Source organism: Stegodyphus dumicola, chromosome 1 (genome assembly GCF_044657685.1).
Source record: "Stegodyphus dumicola isolate Sdum_Otavi_A_Nest chromosome 1, ASM4465768v1".
Lineage (NCBI taxonomy): Eukaryota > Metazoa > Arthropoda > Arachnida > Araneae > Eresidae > Stegodyphus > Stegodyphus dumicola.
Window position 1 is genome coordinate 15,285,505 of NC_140768.1, and position 22,498 is coordinate 15,308,002.

Genomic DNA, 22,498 nt, shown 5'->3' on the forward strand with positions numbered 1-22,498 from the left:
TAATGACTGAATGGAATTCAATCATAAAAATTTAAATATTATTTGTCATTTAAATTACATGTTATGGTAAATATTTAATATAAAAGATCTTATATAATTTATTAAAAATTATCTCATATATTACAAAAAAGAATTTCTCTGAAGAATAATTTTATTCAAAGGTTTTCGCTTCTGGAAATGCATAATTTCAAATGAATGTTTACAGTGCCATTGACATTTAGATTTACGGAAGTCAAGTTATTTCAGTTAACCAAAATAATAAAAATGTACATTATTTTAAAAAAACAAACACAGCACACTTAAAATAGAATAGTATTTTTTAATTGCTTGACAGCAAACTTGCACAGTCAACAATAATTATCTCCAATAGAATACAGTAAAAAATATTTTTATACATATTTTCTAAATTAAAAATATATTCTTCTGTTAAATATACAAGAACACTTTATATCACTGTACACAAATTGTGTATAATACATGAAGGCAAACTAAAACGAACTCTGATATGTGTGAATGTTACATGATATTTGTACATAAAACACAGAAATATGAAAACTGAGTATGTAGACATTAAATATTTCTGACACAATCAATTTTAAGCACCACAATATTAAAGCTTAATTAAAATTTAATCAAAACTTATTCATAATAAGTATACAGAAATCTTGATTTAATGAACCAAGAGCCAACCAGAAAGCATATGTAAACATTTTACAAGATAATAGCACTTAACAAATGTTTAAAAGCCTCAAGTTAAGACTTAAAAATCACAATTTAGTCAAGAAATAATTTTCTTCCCAAACTATTTAAAATGCTTTTCCATCAGAAAATATTTCAATACACTAAGAATCTAAAACACAAATACAACACCGAAATTTTAATAATTAAGAAATTTTGAATTATATTTAAATGAATCTTCCTATAACAAAGTCAATTTCAGAGAAGAGGCAGAAATGAAGTTTATTCTTACATTTCCCCCCTTAAATGCAATACTTTTGCTAATTTTCATAAAAAACAATTTAAAAATTTCTTTTCTTTTTTTTTTTTAAGGAAAACAAGAAAAAAGCTTGAAACTTAATATCATACTTATGCTAAACTGGAAATTATATTGTCCTCTGAAAATAAGTTACCTAACCAATGAACAAAATTGTACAAAATTTATTCGCAAGCTCAATATGCTACCCAAATTTCAGATGACGCAATTTTAGTTTTTATAGCCAAATAACAAACTTGTTTGAATCTGCATGAAATTTCAACTGGAATAGCTCACTGTGATGGATCCATTTAGTTAGAGAGAAAAAAATAATTTAAACTGCAGATGCAACAATGAACATGAAGCCTCATACTTCTCCAGATGGGAATTCAAAATCTCTGAATATGTTCAGTTAATTTTGATTAACAACAGATAGCCCATAATTTTTTAAGAGTTATATTAACATGAAATTGCAGAATCTAGAATCCTTATTTAATAAAATGAAAACAGGGTCCTTTATTTTTTAAAAGAATTAATTCAGTTGGCTATTAATATATGCATAGTAAGCCACATGTCTGTAACTCAGATGCATATGTTTAGAAACTGTTGTCACAACTAAATATTTAAATATGCAGTATATTAATTATTACATTTGTAAATTTCTTTTTAATTTAAAAAAAGTCTGATTTCATAAAATCCAAAAACTCTCATTGGGAAAGTTCTTTGGATATAAAATTATTCTTTGACTTAAAAACAGCTACATAATAATAATTACAATAACATGAGAGTCATCAGATTTTCTTCTGATGCTAATTATAAACTGAATATGTAGATGGAATGTGTAATAAATTCACATTAAAACTACTGCAAATATTAATTAAAAAAATATCACAATTTGCAATACGTTTAACTGTAATAACAGAAGAAAATATTTTATCATACAAAATAATAACCACAGGAATATGTTATAAAGTTAAACACAAAATACATAGAAAAAATACATACACCAAATATTCACTGTACTGAAATAACAATGCAAGTAATGATTATTGGAGTAGCTAAGGCAACAAGAACCAGCATAATATTTATAAATTTATAGGTTTAAACATATATTTTGCACTTCGGCATCTGAAAAAGATAATTCTACACTTAAAACCTCCAAAACTAGTCCAGCTAATTAATAAATATTACACTGATATTTACTGCCTTAGCACATCCATTAATCCTTATACTGTTTAATCATAAAAAAATCCTATATTCAGCACTTGTGAATATAAAATTACTAAAACTAAGACAAAACACTTGCTTTCATTATCAAAATAGGGAAATAGCACATTATATAAATACTAAAACAAAAATGGAATGTTTCTAGTTTAGTGTAACTCTATTCAATTATGTGTTACCAGTAAAGTAAAAAATCTAAAGTTGAATATACTACCCAAATTTTAAACACAACAATTTCTTTTCATTGAGATTCACTTATGCAACAATTTCATAATTAATTCATAACACATCTAAACTGGAATAATATTTCCACCGAGAAAGTTATAATCATAAAAATCAACAAAATTCATCAAAGTGTAAAAGTAATATACAAATATAATATTTTAAAATATATTATAAAAAATTCACACAAAATACCTTTGAAGTGCAAAAATAAATTTTAATGTAGTATAAGCATACCTCTCAGACTCAACTCATTTCAATCTTTAATTATCATTTCATTATTTGTAAGTGTCATATATATTTAAAACTATCATTATACATTTAAAAGTGATATATACACATTATCATTATATACATATAACAATGATTATCACTGGCATAATGCAAAAAAGATTGAGCTGAAATCTATATTGTTATTGCCTAATACATCATTACTTACAAAAACAACTATTTTAGTCACAATTGATGAAAATATGTAATTCACTTTGAAAACTGCATACTACTTACAGACTCATCCAAAAATAAATATACTCTAAGCTTAGATGTTATTTCTTACTTTATCACCAAATACATATTTGCATTTACACTGAATTCGTTAAATTCTGCTGCTGCTTTGAAGGACACTTTTTCTCATGGTTTAATGTTATTAGAATAACCATGGACAAACTATTTTAGTCACAATTGATGAAAATATGTAATGCACTTTGAAAACTGCATACTACTTACAGACTCATCCAAAAATAAATATACTCTAAGCTTAGACATTATTTCTTACTTTATCACCAAGTACATATAATAATTGCTTAACTAGATTCATCACCCTTATGCAGGAAAGTGCCACTTTCGCATCGCAATACAATATAATTATCATTCTATACATATAAATGATAATCCTGCTTTTATTATAAAAATATCTTAATAGCATTACAATTAGAATGTTAGAAATCATAATAACAATAACAAACAACATTTTGTATGAACAGATGGATTGCATTTGTATAAATGGAGAGATTGTATTATGTAGTATTTGGACAGATTTTTATCAAACTTTCATACTTTTTAATATGATTATTCAACTAATATATAAATTAATAGATCTTACCAAAAGCTAAAAGCCAATAGATAAATGCAAGAAAAACAATTAATAACTTCAGTGTGTGAGACACTTAAATTGCACGAAAAATACACAATTGTCATATTTTAATTATACACAAACATTCAACAACACATTACAAAAAAAACTTGAAAATATTTTTTAACTTTAATTTCCAATATAAAATCCTTTTCAGCTGTCCTACAATAAAGTTAGTAGAATACGTAATACTAATGAAATAAACACAACAATTCACCTAGAATGATGATGCAAAATAAAAATAAGATTGCAACCCCTCTAAAAAAAGGGAAAGAAAAGAAAAAGTAAAAAAATGAAAACAATATCAACAGTTTTAATATTATTAAGTTCATCCATATAATACACAACAAAATGTGCATAAATATAAAATGTAAAAATAATTTTGATTAATAATTATATATTCTTAATTAGTATGCATAATTATTAACCAAGAATTACTGCTGGCAGGTATTAATAACTTTAACATGGAAAAATCATGAATGTGTCATTAAAATATGAAGTTTTAATAAAATATCTTTAAAAAAAAAGATGAAAAATTAAACTGAAAATCATGAATGTGTCATTAAAATATGAAGTTTTAATAAAATATCTTTAAAAAAAAGATGAAAAAATGAAACTGAAAGGACAATGAAAACAGAAAACAATTTATAAATAATTTACAAAAAATTTTCTTACTTAGCAACTAATATAAATTTAATACACATATTCATCAATGTACATTAAAAAAAAAGAGATTCACCAGGATAAATTTAAAAAATAATAATAAAAAGAGAGAGATGCTGCAAGAGATTCACCAGTATAAATTTAAAACATATCTAAATGCATCACCTCATTTTTACTCATTATTAGATATTTTTAAAATTGAAACATTAAAAAAAAATACAAAAATTATAACAGCTATTAAAATTGCATTTAATTATATAATTATGTTCATTGTTTTGATCATAATAAATATTTTTAATGTAGCAGATTAAATAGAAATTTTCAATGATGGAACATTTCAAGATGACAGCTAAAAAAATATCAAAATATACAATTCCAGTGAAATGCGTTGCATGGTTAACATCATTTCCCAAAACAACATATAGTTTTGGTAAAATGAGCTGAAGGCAGAATAATCCAAGAACCATGCTGTCACTTTGGCCTTGTAACTGCAACTACTAGTGACTGTTCCTTGAAATTCTGAAAAATATTTTAATTTAAAAATCAAGTTAAAAAACATAACTGATATTTGATAAATAAGCATATTTTAACTTTCAAGTAAAGCATTTTTTATGAAAAAATTTCCAATTTCGTTCATTAGAACACTACTAAAAGTGTTTTTAATTAAAAGTGCATATAAACAGTTAAAAACTTTTAAAAAATGAGAAAAATATTTAAATGCTATGATACAATCAAGAATCACGTTAATTTGAGATATAGTCAAGTCAATAAAGAATCCTATAACTCTTAAATAAGGAGTCATTAAAATTCCTGTCGGTATTCAAAAATAGATATTTACATTTGTTCAATAAACAAATAAGATTTTTGAAAATGGTATCAGATATATTAATGCTACAGTACCTGATGTGTTCATGACTATTATTATCATTCGAGTATTATTGTTGAACTCTCCAAATTCTGCCCGTTTGTATACAAAAACATGGAAAATATATTAGTTATTGTGATCAACGATTTGGTTTTTATTATCAAAGAATTACAGAATAATTTTTTAACTGAATAAAGTTGCCAAATAAAGTCAGAATAGATTATACAAATTGTTAAATGTCAGAAAACAAATGTCACCAAATTAGGGATTAAGTTTCCAAAAGGCTTGTCTATGATTTTAATCAATCATTAATATTAGGCAAAAAAAAAAAAAAAATCCTTAGTTTCGCATTAATTTTGAATTAACTCTATCAATTTCGAGAATGATCAGACACAGGTCCTTCTTGTTCAGGTTTTTTAAAAAAAATCTATAAAATATTTTTACCTTGCTCCTAAGGAGAAAAATCCATGGAAACATTTACACTAAACTTAGCAAAAGCTAAAATGTACCTAGTTTTACATAAATTTAAATTTTGCATTCGCATTTCTGATCTGGTGAGTGACGGATGCTCTCCGAGCATGAAGATTAGGGGTACAGCATCGGTCAAATAATTTCCAGAAATGTTATGAACATTCATAAACCAATGTTTACATTTCTCTAATTAAAATTCTGTGGCAGTACTCAGTTAAGTATTCCTTGTTACATTTATAGTTTAATTCTGCTGATGCTTTGAAGGACACTTTTTCTCATTGTTTAATGTTACTAGAATAACCATGGATAAACAAGATCACATTAATCTGCTCCTACTGAAAAAAACTTTATTATAATTCATTCCAAAAGAATGTGTCAAGATGTTAACATCTTCAAATTAATTAACAAAAAGAAAAATATCAACAGTGTGAAGAAGCTGAAAATGCTAGAATGGGAAGGCAAAGAGATTTCTCCACAAATTCAAATAACAATACAAAGTAATAAAAAGTACAATATGATCTAACAGAAGTTACGACAAACATGGTAGTTTCTAGTAATATTTACCAGGAAATAATATCAAACTGCAAATAAGGTTTTAAAATCAGAACACCTACTTACTACAGGTTGAAATCTCCACCTTATGGAGGTTATATTTTTGAAGATTAATTACTTAATTGACTTAATTCTTTGAGAAAAAATGAAGAGGGCAGAAAACCTTCAATTCTTAGAAATGAGAGTACAGATATCTGCTTATTTTAATTTAGTTGAATCTTTAATTGCTCTAAATAATCAAAATCTAAAACAAAGGTAACATAGATTATAAAATTTGCTTCCAAGGTTTGGTGACATATCCCTGGAAATTTCTCTATATATTCCATACAAGGAATGAATAAGGAAATTCATATGTATTCCTTACAACATTTCTGCTGATGAGAATTCATTGCTAATAATTTAAATACACCATCAGTCATTAGTAATATGTGACTATTGCGATATGAATATTCAGAATATAGATAATGATATACTTTGATGAACAGAAATTGATAGATAGTTTGATGATGATTTAGTAGTTAAATCTGATAGATTTGACAGTTAGTTAATAGCATTTAATACTTAAATTAAAAATATCAGAATACTCATCTAACATATTGTTCCGATTTTAAATGCACTAATCCACAGTATCTAGCCTAAAGTATCGTTACATTGCAACACAATTATGCACTATGTTCAACTCCTTATCAGCTTTTTGTTCTCAAAACTGATAAATCAATTAATAAAAATGTTTTTAAAAGTATAATTCTCTAGCATTTAAACTTTTTGGGAAAATGTGTAAATTGCAACATGATTTATGTTCATATGTTCTGGTAAGTAACTAACGGAGATTTGCTACCTGATGAATGTTATCAGTACGCCAAACATAATATTTAAATTCTTATACTTAATCAAAAAAAATATACATTATAATATTCTTAATGGCTTTCACAGGGTTGCCACTCAAACAGGAGAATGAAATTCCCTGACTTTTCCAGGTTTTCCAGGTGTGTTTCAAGAAAATTCCAGTCTATCCGCGTAATGTACGTTGGCTGTGCTAAGAGGTAAATTAATTATGATATTACTTGTATTGTGTAGCAAATTCACTTAATTATTTAATAAATCCCAGAGGACATTTATTCTTAATTATTCTTGGTATACTTTGTTTGATAATTTTGTTTAGTTTTCCACTTAAGAAACTTAATAAAATTTAAGATATATATATTGGATAACAAATGTATGTTTTATTTAATTATTACTCATGATCATCACCAGTTCAACACGAGGCTAATCCGGTCCTTATAAATCACAACACAATGCTAAATAGTTAGGTTAGATTTTTGGTAAATTTAATTTGCGTGAGGTATGTTCTTAAAAGGCACCTTAACACTTGAAAACACAAATATAATTATAATAGTTGTTGTTTTCTCCACTGAAGATTGAAATTAGAATCTTCCCAATCTGGAATAAAATAAGGCTTTTTTTTTTTTTGCAGACATTCTGCAGCTAAACGAAAGAAAGAAATCTATTTTAATAAACTGAAGTATTTTATATTTATTTCGCAGCATACATACGGAAAAAATATGTGCATTAAATTTCGTGATGGTATGTCATCATACTGCTATAATTAATTTCAGGATTATGCCAGAGAAAATTTCCTGAAATTTGGAAATATTATTTACTAATAATAAATAAATTTAGAGGGAAGAAGCAACATTAAATTATATGAATAACATAAAAATAATTACTTAAAAATTGAATTAGAATAATCAACGATATTTTAGCGAATATAGTTATATTACATGGCTAGCCTAGATGACTGATTACTATTTTTTTATTTTACTGCAAAATGGCAAGGTATTTATTAAAAAGAAAAAAAAAGGTTTAAAAAGATTTTGCGGTAAAATTCTAGTATACGGTAAGGCTTTGGCACGATTTTGAAAATTGTCGCCAAGACCAAAATGACCCGTTTACTGCGCATCAAGATGTCGCCAAATCCCATTATTATTCTAACCAAACAACGTCTATGTAAAGAAGGAAAGGTTCCATACAAGTAAAATGCTATTACGCCGCTAGAATGCGGAGGGAAAATTTGCCAAGGGATTTGGCGACAGAACCTGGCGGCCAGAATTTCCCTCTCCGCGATGTATACAGGAAATTGAGAAACACGTGTTAAGAAGAAACGCTTTTTGACAAAAAGAAAACTACGAAAATCCGTTTTTAAATTATTGCGAAAAATCCAAGAAGAAACGTTTTATCAAAGGACGTTTCTTCTTGGATTTTTCGCAATAATTTTAAAAACGGATTTTCGTAGTTTTTTTTTCCCTGAAAATAACTAATCCATGAATTAATGCTATTAAGTCAGCTGAAAGCCTTTCAGTTGACTTAATAGCAATAATATATGAAGAAAATAAAAGAAAAGCTTTTCAAATATAGTTTGAATCTGAATACACGTGTCTTTTCAAAAAAAATCTTCATTTAATAGATTCTAAGCAGATATCCTCTGGAATAGCAAATACAGCAATTTTCCCTTTTTTTGAAGTTTGTATAGTTCTCAGTTGACATACACTTGTACAAGCTTGGGATAGATAAGTATTTAACAGGTGTAATTTTAGAACACATAAAAGTTCAAATACATAATTTTTTAAGAAATAGCTGATATTAAAATTAAAATATGCTTAAAAGAAAAGATAATCAAAGATGCTTAAGAAGAAAAATTATCATTTTTAAACAAAATACTGAGGGCAATCTTTTATTTTGGTAACAGAATATTTTATTTTTGCATTAGGATTTTATTAAATTGATGGAGCAAAACATAAATTAACATGAAATTTACAAAATGGAAAAATAACTATATTTTCAATCAAAATATAATAACCACTCTGAATAATATAAAAAGTTTTCTCAGAACACAAAAATATTAGTTTTGTATTTACCTTGCAGTAATTTTTTTTTTAATTATTCTTATTAGAAGCTGATGATGGAATTTCACTTCGCTTCTTACATACTAGTTTGCAAGTCACATAAAATTAATGTTGCTTAGAAATCCAACATAGTTACAAATGTAGTCCATTGAATAATTCAATGCAGTTGAGGAGATCTCTCATTTTACTCAAGCTTATTCTTCCCTAATACAGTGAAATAAGTTTAACGTGGAAACGCTTAAGACGAAATATTACTATGTGTTTTTTTTTCTTCTTAACATGAAATGGAAAATCGCTTAACATGAAAAGATTTTCCGGTTGATCTTTACATTACGGTAACTGGTAGTTTGGCGACATTTTGGAGGCGATAAAGGTTACTACCTGGGACTTTGGTAATAATGTGAGCAGTACTGAGTTCCGATTACGCATTATTTTGTGTGGGGGAAATGAGAGATCATGGGATATGTCATGTGATATTAATGGACGAATTACGGTTCTTTAATCGGAAAAGGGGGGAAATCGGGAAAAAATCTGGAAATTTTGTATTTGGCTTTATTCTGTGTTGTGTGAAATAGTGTTTGTGAATTTTTGGATCCCATGGCCGTAAGTAAAGTGAATTCGAAATGGGTATTTAGTGGTATTGAAAAGGATAGTAAGAAATGTTTTTTAAGGTTGTGTGAGAGAGAAATAAACATGTTTTATTATGTTATTTATTTTACCTGGTATCTTGCTTTGAAAGATAAGTATGATTTTAAAGATTCTGAAAGAGAATGAAGAAAAGTGTATCCGCCACGTAATGAAGATTCTGAAGGAGATTAGGTAAGTTAGTATTTTTAATTATTTTTATGCATTGTTGGAAATGTAAGGTGGAAAGGAATTTGGTATTATTGGGAAAATTGTTATTAGCAATGATTTAGTTTAAAGTAATTAGGATTGTAAGGTAATTTTTATTAATTGAATGTATGTGCTCATGTATATTTTAAGTGGTGTTTTTGAATTTAATTATATTTTAATGAAATGATAGTTATTTTGTGAATTTTATACTTGTAGGAATTTGGTGTATGTTTAAGTTGAAATAAATGTGCATGGAAATAATTTAAATATTTGATAATAAATATTTGTAATGCTTCATGTATGAATTCGTTGGTGACGTGTATAATGTAATAGATGATTTAGAGTAAAAGTTTTTGGATATTTTATTTATTTTATATGTGGAAATGTTCATATTTGTAAAGGGTAAATACTTTTTCGCGATCATGTAATTTCATATATGTTCTTTTTACCGGGTTTAAAGATTGAGAAAATTGTCATGTATTTTCGTGAAATTTTTTTAATTTATGAGATAAAAGCAGTGTACATGGATATAGTGAAGAGTGTGCGCAATGCCATTTTTGTGCAATTCTGGGATGTTTTTTTAAGTAAAAATAAGTCGACGTGTACATGGTTCAGTGATATTTTAATGAAATGATAGTTATTTTGTGAATTTTATGCTTGTAGGAATTTGGTTTACGTTTAAGTTGAAATAAACGTGCATGGAAATAATTTAAATATTTGATACTAAATATTTGTAATGCTTCATGTATGAATTCGTTGGTGACGTGTATAATGTAATAGATGATTTAGAGGTAAAAGTTTTTGGATATTTTGTTTATTTTATATGTGGAAATGTTCATATTTGTAAAGGGTAAATACTTTTTCGCGATCAGGTAATTTCATATATGTTCTTTTTACCGGGTTTAAAGATTGAGAAAATTGTCATGTATTTTCGTGAAATTTTTCGAATTTATGAGAAAAAAGCAGTGTACATGGATATAGTGAAGAGTGTGCGCAATGCCATTTTTGTGCAATTCTGGGATGTTTTTTTAAGTAAAAATAAGTCGGCGTGTACATGGTTTATGTGTATGTGTTATTTTGAAAAACGCGTAAGGTGTATGGTATATGCACTTTTTCCGAATTTTGCAGTGAATATTTGTCATGATTAAGCAGTTTTGTTTGATAAAATTTCTAGCATAAGTGTAATTCGGCTAGTAGATTGTTGGAAGAAGTGTTCAGTAGATAAGAAGAAAAGAAACATGTCTTTACTTCGTGAAGACAAAATGGCAGCGGGGAAAAAAAAAATAGAAGGTTGCTGTAGGGGAGTTGGTCGCCAAATTTTCGCCAAAAAATCGCCAAGTTACCGTAATGTAAAGATCAACCGATTTTCCTTCTGGAAATGAAGAAAATACAGAAGACACCAGTGGCACAGGGAAAACTTAAGAGGAGTGTGAAATGAAAGAGAGGTGGTTTCACATATTTCGTAAAAAGGAGGCTAACTTGGCTTTGAAATACCCTTAGAATAGCCTGCAACACGAGCCAATTTCTTTTAGCTAAGCTGGCCCACCAGCGGCCGAGCGGTAAAGTCGCTGAACACTGGTAGTTCGGTCCGAGGTTCGAATCCCGCGAACGGGCTGGCTGCATGGGCGTTTTCGTGGTTTTCCCCATGTGTAACGTGTATACGAGCCAGTTTCCCTTAGAAAGTCCTCCACGAAAGGCATCCCTCCCCTCAGGCAGATAGCCCTCGTGTGCTTTGCCATAATTAAATACACCAACCAACTTTTAGCTAAGCTACTTTCACCCTCTACCTCTACAAATACCACACAAAAAATCTCATCAGTTTGTTTTGGAATTCAGCGATGAGTACATCATAGTGTGAGTACAAATCAGTAAGTTTGGTTTGCAGGTGGGTGGTTTTTTTTTTTTTTTTTTTTTTTTTTTTTTCCGCAATGGCAAAGAGCCCAGTGGGAAAGCAAACTGCTATTTCGCTTAAAATGAAGATGGACCTTCTTAATACATCATTCATAAAGAGTAAAAAACTAAAAATTGGGTTTAAAAGTATAGATATTGAGAATTTATTTATAAATATCTCATAATTAACTAAAAATTAAATAACAATGGTTGCAAATAAACCTTGTACAGTCACTCACTTCTAGTTCATTTCATCGCAAGAGCATTTATAAATTTAGTTTGTCAAAGTCAATACATATGCTCTTACATATTTACATTTTTTTTTATTTACACAATTTATTTCTACATAGATTAAATTATTAAAAGCCTATTTTTTTCATATCTCAGGATGTGGCTGGAGGGGTAAGTCCTCCAACTATTATTTGCATTATACATAAAAACTAAGATGCAGTTAGTAAATTTATTTACTTAAAAGCACTGGATTTCAGTTTTCATTTGTTACATTATAGCTTTCATTTGTTATATTATCTAAAAAAGATATTTTACAACAACTGAACATGTCTTTACAGGGACTTATCAAATTAAAATATCTCTTAAAATACATACCACTATTTATACAGCACTATTTTCTCAATATAACACTATAGAAACACATTTAAACACGAGTGTTAGCTGAAGATAAATATGCAAAGAGTTAATGATTCCTGAATTCAGAACCATGACTTGCTGTGCAGGTGGTTGGTATGGATCTGAACCATCATCAAAGAACATTGGGCAATCATCATCTATTGAGAAAAGAACAAATTTAGGTAAATATGAGTATGTATTTAAAATGAAAAGAAAATTTTAACTTTCACATTATTTTATAAGAGATATTGAAACATCTAACAGAAGGACTCGAATGGATTATTTTATTATGGCCATACATACTAGGGCTAACTACCTATAGGTTGAATTCATAAATAATTTTCTAGGGCAAAGAATCCATACACACATAATATACAACGAAAATATCACAAAACCAGCCTATTCAAATTCTGAGAATGGAATTCAGGCTGAACTACAATTACTTTTAAGCTTTAGCCATCTGACCACTAATCAACACTTATACAAGGAGAGCCCATGCAATAATTATGCTACTTTTTAATTAATTTTTAATTAATGATTTTAAGGATACAAGGGAATTCATGATCTTCCATTAAATGCCTTTAACATGCTTAAAACCATGCAAAGTAAATGAATATAATACTCAGAGAACTTAACACAATATGAATAAATCTATTCAGATAAAACCATAATATTTAATTTCTTCAAAAATAAATTATGACAAATGTTTCTGTTTAACGAAACTCTTAATGATGTACTCGTAAACAGGTCCCATTCATGAAGACTCCAGAAGTTATTTACTTTTATAGTTGAACTCAGCATAACTCATGACTTCAGGTCAGATAAAATAACATATACAGTCAAAAGTCGTTAATCCGGACTCGTCGGGACTTCGATTCCGGATTATCGATTTCTCCGGATTATAGATCATCAGTTTAAATCTGGTAAGATGGCATGCAGAAATTACAAAATCAAAAATATGAAACCGTAATTTATGAAATAAAGAACAATTATGATCTAAAGGGTATCAAAATTTACAAAAAGAAAAAGCTTAATATTTATTTGTTTACTTTATTAAGCATTTCTTTCAATGTAAGTTGCTTCGTTTCATGTGATAATACTTTCTCTTTAATTCTATTAAACAGACATAATTTCTTGTTTCGTTACAAAGTTCCGCTGTTCAAGTCCTATAATTGCTGTGTTGAGAATACCGACTAATTTGTCAATCGAAATGTTTTCGTTTTCAATAACCTCTGGGTCACTTTCTTCACTATTGGAAGCGAATTACAATGACAAGGAACTTGATTTAAATCATATCAAAGACGGAGTACATCGAGATGAAATACTACACTTAGTAAGGAATTATAAGCCAAATAAAATATAAAACATCTGCCCTGAAGATAAGGATAGTGCTGACAGATCAACTTGCAATCCACAGCGTGAAATTGATAAACAGATTTCGGATTTCAAAACATGCTTTCGCTTTGTAGATACAAATTACATATTAGTAAATATATATCGGAAATTATATTTGACATAATCGAAAGTTCAAGCTTACTTTTATGAAATTGCTCTAACAGTCTGCAAAAAATGAAATGCCAGATCCAATTCGAAGATTAAGGAACAATGCAATCTGCAACATTAACTGAATTCTTAGCTTAGCTTATACCTCCGTTACACATTAACGCATTGCACGCATGCGCACAAGCATATTTGCAGACGTAAAGGTCTTACGCACACTCTTAAACTCCTGTGCGCATGCGTGAATGCCACGCATGCGCAGAAAGTTTGTAGCTTTGAGGTCCGGATTATAGATCATTCCGGATTATGGGTGTCCGAATTAACGACTTTTGACTGTATTCGATAAAAGTTTAAAAGTAAATCTATTAAATGTTTTTATGTATAATAATATACTAAAATACCGAACAAAGAACAAGGCTTACTGTCCAAAAAGCCACAGCAAGCAGCAATACAAAATGAGAAACTAATAAAACAAACTAAGAGGAATATACAACCAGTATGAGAAAATTATTATTTCTGCATCCTTTGATGCTTATCACACATTCATAAATTCATTCTGGCTCTTTATGTCATCCATTACTTATATGCCACACACTTTATATCTTTATTCAGTACATGTTAATTATTTTTTGCCATTGGAAATGAATAAGAATATGAACAAGCATGCTTCCGAACGCATCACTCATATAGATATTGCTTCAGTGATGATATTTTAACAAAAGGCATCTCAAAGTAGCACAGACATTTCAAATCTTGCCAAGAAACGTCTGCAGGAATGAAGAAACATAATACCTCTTAACAGGTACAATCTGTCCAAATAAAAAAAAAAAAATCCATATATAAACTCTAGGGATTGTTGATGAAACATTTCAGCCATTACTGAGAGCTTAGTAATGCTTCAAGCTATTTTGACTGGCAGACTGTCTTCATATTCATATCATATATCATGCTAGATAAGCAAATGTAAATTTGCAGTGCCTCGGGGACTTTAGACTGCTGATAATGTCTTTATGTAATTCTTGAGAAAGAAAGCCATATTAATAGATACATTTCAGAAATCAAACAACAGCCTTCAAAATCAAAAATGCACTATCTTCATGTCTAGAGAAAGCACCGTAAGCCAAAAGCAATATGAACTCAGTACTGATTCTGATTAATGGTAGCACAGGAATTCTGCTGGAATTTATTCTAAGTAGATTAAAATCAATGTATCTAACTATAAGAGCATGCTATGTTGACTACAGAACAATACAAGGCTCAAAAGTCTATTATAGCATATCAATGGTAACTGCATGATTCCTACAAGGCTGAAGCACACATGCCCATTAAACTGTAGAAAATTATGGTACAAAAAAGTGATTACAAGTACTTGTTCTTCAAATTTTTCTCATCTAGCCATCTACAACCTTCAACTTTCCAAAATTAAGACTAAGTTTACAGAATAGAAATTTGGCAGAAAAAACAAAGTTCATGAAGAAATCAGAATTATGAAGAGAGATGATGACAGAATAACTGGAAGCATTAAATTAACTCTTGAAAGGACTCCTTTGACTCTTCTTGAAAGGAAAGGACTCCTTTCAAGAAGAATATAAAAAATTAAAACCTCAAAGTATTCTACAAATTTTTATTATGAATGCCAAATGATTCATGATGACTTTGGTTTAAATGCAGAAGCCTTTCATTTTCACAATTAAGAGCACAGAATATATAATCGATGCAAAAAATTCATAAGACATCTTTTATTTATTGCTGTTGGCAATATATAAAAGAGACAGACTGTACTGCACAGTATAGGTGTGCTATACTGTACAGGGCCTCTTCTAAATAATAAAAAAAATTTCCATTCATAAATTTTACTGCACGTTACTTCTCACTGAAACATTTTTCATTGAAAAAATATAGTTTATTGTAATATTTAGCAACATATAGTTATTTTCTAATATAACTAGGCAGTAATTCATTTTAACTTCATTTTTAATCAGGTAACATTTAACTAACAAATAGCCAATTAAGGTGATAATAAGAAATGTAAGATATCTACTTACTTTTCACAAAAGAGGCATACAGCAAAAAATAATTTTAAAAGGATATCTTATTATAAAATGTTAAAATAATGTTAATCTGCAGAAAGATTTGGCTGTGATTCAGCATGTTTATTATTCTTGGCATTGTACACATTATGTTTCATTTCTAGTGGGTTCTGTCATTAAACCTGACATCTTTCATACTGGTACAAATTTGGCAGTTTTAGCAAATTTTTAAACACCCTGCATTGCTTCACACAGATCTTTCAATTTTTGATGTTAAAATCTTGCAGATATGAAAATTATTTCCTTATATCTCTTCCTCTCAAAATACTCTTTCCTACCCAAGTTTAAGAATATGACTATTAATTTATTAATAAAAAATTGATAAAATACATTGCATTGAATGGAAATTTTACATTAAACACACTTACGTTCTCTCTCATATTCATCCATATCAAGAGAAACTTGAGCACCTTCAGAAGCATTATAGCTAGATACATCTTGCTTTAAATGACAAAAAGCTCCAACAGATTCAGACATTAGTAGACGATTTAAATCAGCTTTTTGGTATACCTAAAAATAATATCACTTTAGAATATCAGTTTAATGAAATTTTTGCAGTTATTGTTTTACATATATAAATAGCAATTTTTAAATTAACCAAAGGAATAAAATTAAATGAGAAAGAGTAAGCAAAAAGATAATTACTAATTTTCACACAGTTTTGCCATGCACTGATGTTTTGTGAAAGTAATTTTTTCATGATTCTGCAGTAAACAAACTTAACTTTTTTCATTAAAGGATCATGTTAATCTGCCTCCCAAACAAGTAGAAACTGACCATAGAACCATAAATGATGATAGACACAGTATTAGACAAAATTTGATAAAAATTAAATTCTAGTCCTGCAAAGCAGACAATTAAATCTCTAACTTTGCAAATGTCATTAGCTTAATGACAGAAAATTTTATGGAGCTTACAATAAGTATCATTAACTCAACAATAAAGCTGCATTCCAAGACTTCTGGATTCCAAAATATTTAAAGGTCAAAAACATTTAATGAAACTACATATTTTGTAATCACTTACATATCATTCATGTAAGTCTACAAATAAGGCCAAAAAACTAATGTTCACTTGATATATTATATCAAAAAAAATGTTTCACACAACTCTTTTTGCAGAAAACATCACATAATTTTACTGATTTTCTTCATTTGAAAAAAAATGTGAATTCAGATACAAAAGCAATGAAAAAATCTCAAATTTAAATATATATATATATGAGGCAACCTTCTACTCAGTATGTAAAAATACTGAAATTTAGAAATGACATAAAAATTTACATAAAGTCTTGAGTACACCTTATAATTATATGGCTTTTAATTTTAAAATAAATTTGAAATCAAATATAAAAGCATTTCTATATCTGATTTGAATTACTTACCCAGCATCTATATTTACTGTATGCATCTTCCTCATCATATGTGATTAAATAAGATTTTAAATTTTCCTTCCAGTATCCAATGCATTTCATTTTATAATCAGGTTCACCTGAAAAATAGAAGTAAAATTAAAATTAGTAAATGCCTGCATTCCTAAGTCATTGGGACTGTCATTGGCAAGAGCTTTGGGCGCCATACAGGTGACAATATGACTCAGTTCTGTCCCCTAATTTTGATGGACAGCACCCTGGGGGGGAAACAGGTCTGAAGGTCTCTCACCCCTCTTCCTCTACCAACAACCTCTCGAGAGAACTTTCCACTCCCTGCATGTTTAGAGTGCCCCCCATGCCACTGCATATTTAGAGTACCCCCAGACACTATTACAAACATCCATGCCTTCTCCAGGATTCGAACCCTGGCTCTTTCGTAGAACAGACAGAATCACTAACCACAGTCCCTGTTGGGTGGCTAAATAAATAACATGGGTATGCATAGAAATCTAATTTTTGTATGCTCTTCTTTTCCATATTTTTTAATCTTTCATTTTTATCTGGCATATAGCACACAACCATAAAACCAATCTTATTTCCTGTATTAAAAGTTTGTGTTATATGTCAGAATACATGATATTTAATAGTAATATTTTTTTTTTATCTGTACACTTCTATATTGCTAATTAATTTAAATATTTTCATTATATAGATATTTAGTTTAATTTGTACATCTGCCAAAATTAACACATTTACACTTGCAAAAGAGCTCCACTACCACTTCCCTGCCACATTCTAAAAATAGCTTCTCAAAGGTCCCCGACTAATAAGGGTCCCTCTCTGCTTCTCTCTACATCTTGGATAGCATGACAAATTCCCTCTGAGTAGGGAGACAGACATGAGCAAATCACCATCCCCACACTTGAAAGCACATAAGTTAATTAATTCATATTCTGGCCTTTAATGTATATTTTGTACACTTAAATTTGTACATTTTCATGTACTTTATTTTACATAAATCTCTTTAATTTTTTCCACTTTTATTTTTCATTAATTTTGCAAAGATTACATTGTGTTATGTTTTATTATGTTTATAATGGTTGCTTTGAATTATATTTCATAAATGTTTGCAAAGCTTACATTTTCTTTATTGTGCTTATAAAGACTTTTAATTAACATGCATGAAAGTGAGGGTGTCAGAGGACACTTTACTCAAGTAAAAGAGAAAAAAAAAATTGTTTTACTACTAATTAAATTGCAAAGAAATTTTTTACTACTACTCAATTTGGCTATAATATCTCAAGATATATACAAAATTCATAAGTTTAAGGGAACTGCTACATTCATACTGAATTCTATAGTCCTTCACTTTAATTCATATCACTTTAATCTCAATAATTGGATTGAACTCAAAGACTGGCTTAAACTCAAATTACCAGTTAACTTGAGTAAAAGATGAAACACCTTCGCATTTATTAATTATTGTTAATTGAACGGGAATTGGTTTTTCCCCTTGAAAAGTCAACCAATTTCCGATCAATGGCGATAATTATTTAGTTTATTGATTAATTTTCAATTTAAAAGTTTCCATTTCTATTTTTCATGATTAAAATTGAACTTTCCTTTAAAAAAATTTTTTCGGGATTCAATTTTAAATGCTTCTGGGTTAATTAACTCTACTAACTTTATGTAAGGAAATAATATACTCAATATTACATTAGTCAATAAATAATTAATTTATTACTCTGCAGCTATCGCGCAAGTATTAGGAAATTTATTTCAATATATTTTAATTAACTCATTCTTTGATATTTATATATATATGTAGTATTTTATGTGCGTAGATGTCACTGATAGTTACAGCAGCTTTCGATATCTGTCATGGCTGATGGTTAAGGCATACATACAGATGAAGATAACAAAACCTGATTTCAATAAATCACCAATCTTTATTTTCGCACATATCAAAAGTCATCCTTTCGTAGACAAGATGTTTTTTAATCATAGTGAAATTTCCATGTACATGAGTTTTAAAAGTACGACAAGAGCATTTTGGACAGCACAGCATAAGCGGCACAGAGCTATTTGCAGGGTAGGAGCTACATGTTTCATAAAAATCGGTAGATGCAGAAAATACTTGAAGTTGTGATTGGTTCATTTTAGTTTTAGTTACCTTTAACACCAAGTTCCAAATCATTCATATCATGTCATATATATATATATATATATATATATATATATATATGTATGTATGTACCGGGTAGCCATAATTAAACTGACAGTGCTCACAGTGTTCTGTAACGTGATCTATTTGCGAGAATGATGCCACATTTTGTAGGAAGATTAAACAACACAGAGGACGAAGGATTCCGTGAAAAAAAAAAATTAGTTTCAAAAGTCACCGCTAGGGGAATATTTGGCACTGTGTAATAGAAAATAAAGTGTTAACAAATGCAAATTAATACGGAATAAAATTTATCCTACGTCCATTCTTCTATGAGAACATTATCCCGACAGGACCGGAAACCTGTTCTGTTACCGGAGAGAAATATCGCCACATGTTGAACAGCTTTGTCATTCCTGCACTTCAGCAAAGACAGTGCCTGGGGGAAATCCTTTTCTTGCAAGATGGAGCCCCTCCACACATTGCTGTACGGGTGCAACAGATGCTACGACAGAAATTCACAACAGAATATTAGCCGCTACTTTCCAACTGCATGGCCACCTCGGTCGCCTGATCTTACCCCATGCGACTTCTGGCTATGGGTTTACCTTAAGTCCAAGGTCTATCAAGGAGTGGGCCAGGACCTGGCTACGTTGAAGGATAACATATCACGGACTGTACGGGAGATTCCTGCAGACATGTTACTTTCTGCTGTTGTGCATACTGCGCACAGAATGCAATATGTGGTCCACAACAACGGCACCCACATTGAACCTCATTTGAATGCAAAGTAAAAGGTAATTTCCGTATCGATTTGCATTTGTTAACACTCTATTTTCTATTACACAGCGCCAAATATTTTAAAAACTACTTGTGCAATTTTTACAGCGCCTGCCAGTTTGGCATAATATTCCCCTAGCGGTGACTTTTGGAACTAATTTTTTTTCGTGAAATCCTTCGTCCCCCGTCTTGTTTAATCTTCCTACAAAATGTGGCGTCATTCTCGCAAATAGATCACGCTACAGAACACTGTGAGCACTGTCTGTGTAATTATGGCCACCCATTATATAACATATGTATGTTTTTGCTCTTGTTCCAGTAACATGATGTAAAGTAATAGGAATTATTAATTTACTTCATTAATATTATATAAATTAAAAAGAATTACACCATACATTTTGTTAAATATTTTAGGGAGAGTAATGCAAAAGCATTACAGTTTATTGCAGAAATAATAAAACATTCCTCTTCAAATAACTTAAACCATTATTTGTAAATTTATCTATCTCCCTTTAGTAGCATCCCTATAGGTGCATCATAGTTCATCTCTTCTTTTCTTCAAGTTTTCCCTAGTTTCTTCCATTATCCTGGAACTGGAATTAGGATCCTGGATTAGTTTCTTCCATTATCCTGGAAGAAACATGCTTCTTCTGAAAGAAATCCAGCCCTGGAGGATACAGAGTTAAAAAGCAGCTCTGATACAGCAATTCCATAATGCAGAGCAAAAACGGATTAGAAGTCAGATCAGAAAACATACTGATTGACTGTGGGAAATACATATGCGAGTTTAATTGTTCATGCTAATGGAATTTTGGAATTAATACAGGTTTATAAATCATAATGAATGATTTCTTAGAATTCATAGATGAATCACAACCTATAATCAAATCATTTGGCACTCTTCTGTTATCAGAACCAGATTCAAAAATGTATGTACGTATGCCTGTATGGATGGATGTATGCGTTCATGTATGCATGTATACATGTATGCACATATGTACACTACATCAAAAAAAAAGGGACAGTTCTATATCTCCCATTCTACTGGGATAACTGACGAAATTCAAATTGTGTTTTTCATGTCTCAAAATTGCAACTTAAGATATATATTTTACATTTACATATAACATTGTTCTAATACAGGTATTCTGACACAAAATTGGTCTTTCTCTAAAATAACATATCAATATTTTTCCATATTTCGATTCCACAACTCAAATTATGCCCAGATATTAAATTTTGTAATTTTTGGTGAGATATTTATGGAGAAATTTAAAAATTTATCTTGGTGCATTTAATTTTTTCAACTCGCGCCAAGAATAATTCACTTGGCAAACTTTTTAATTTATCGCAACCTATTTTCCTTTCCTTTTTTTCACTGTACACAAGCAGAAAAGAAAAAAGTCATCGTTCATACTTTCAAATAATTTTTTTTTTTTTTTAAATAAGTGTGTAAACCACTTTTGGGATTATTATCGCTTATAACAAATACAGTCAAAAGTCGTTAATCCGGACTCATCGGGACTTCAGCGATTCCGGATTATCGATTTTTCCGGATTATAGATCATCAATTTAAATCTCGTAAGATGCCATGCAGAAATTCTAAAATTAAAAATATGAAACAATAATTTATGAAATAAAGAACAATTATGACCTAAAGGGTATCAAAATTTACACAAAAATAAAAGCTTAATATTTATTTGTTTACTTTATTAAACATTTCTTTCAATGTAAGTTGTTTAAGTTGCTTCATTTTATGTGATAATACTTTCTCTTTAATTCTATAAACAGACATAATTTCTTGTTCAGTTACAAAGTTCCGCTGTTCAAGTCCCGTTAATCGCTGTGACGAGAATACCGACTAACTGGTCAATCGAAATTTTTTCGTTTTCACTAACCTCTCTGTCACATTCTTCATGTCTTTATCCATTTTTTGCAGCAATTCCACTTTTTGTTTGTTGGACATCGAAACATACTTTCGTTTTGTAGATCCTTTGAAAGTTCCAGCATCGGAAATTCTATTTGACATAATCGAAAGTTCAAGTTTACTTTTATAAAATTGCTCTTGCAGTCTGCAAAAAATAATAAGCGGGATCCAATTCGAAGATTAAGGAACAACGCAATCATTAACATTAAGTGAAATAGATAATTAGATAATTTTAGCTTACACCGTCCGTTATATATTAAACGCGCAGGCTAAAACGTATTCTGCACTTGCGCACATGCATATGCGCAG

The 22,498-nt window shown here is 29.4% G+C and overlaps 1 protein-coding gene across 1 annotated transcript in view; it reads right to left on the reverse strand.

Moving 5' to 3' along the window:
- Positions 1 to 299: 299 nt before the first annotated feature.
- udt (protein undicht) overlaps positions 300 to 22,498 on the reverse strand; it is a 45,589-nt gene continuing 23,390 nt past the window's right edge. Inside the window, exons 12-15 of the mRNA XM_035374816.2 lie at positions 17,331 to 17,437; positions 16,315 to 16,456; positions 12,336 to 12,514; positions 300 to 4,733 (exon numbers count right to left, since the gene is read on the reverse strand). Of these exons, the coding sequence (XP_035230707.1) occupies positions 12,360 to 12,514; positions 16,315 to 16,456; positions 17,331 to 17,437 (404 nt within the window). The 3' untranslated portion in view covers positions 300 to 4,733; positions 12,336 to 12,359. The remainder of the gene's footprint in view (positions 4,734 to 12,335; positions 12,515 to 16,314; positions 16,457 to 17,330; positions 17,438 to 22,498) is intronic.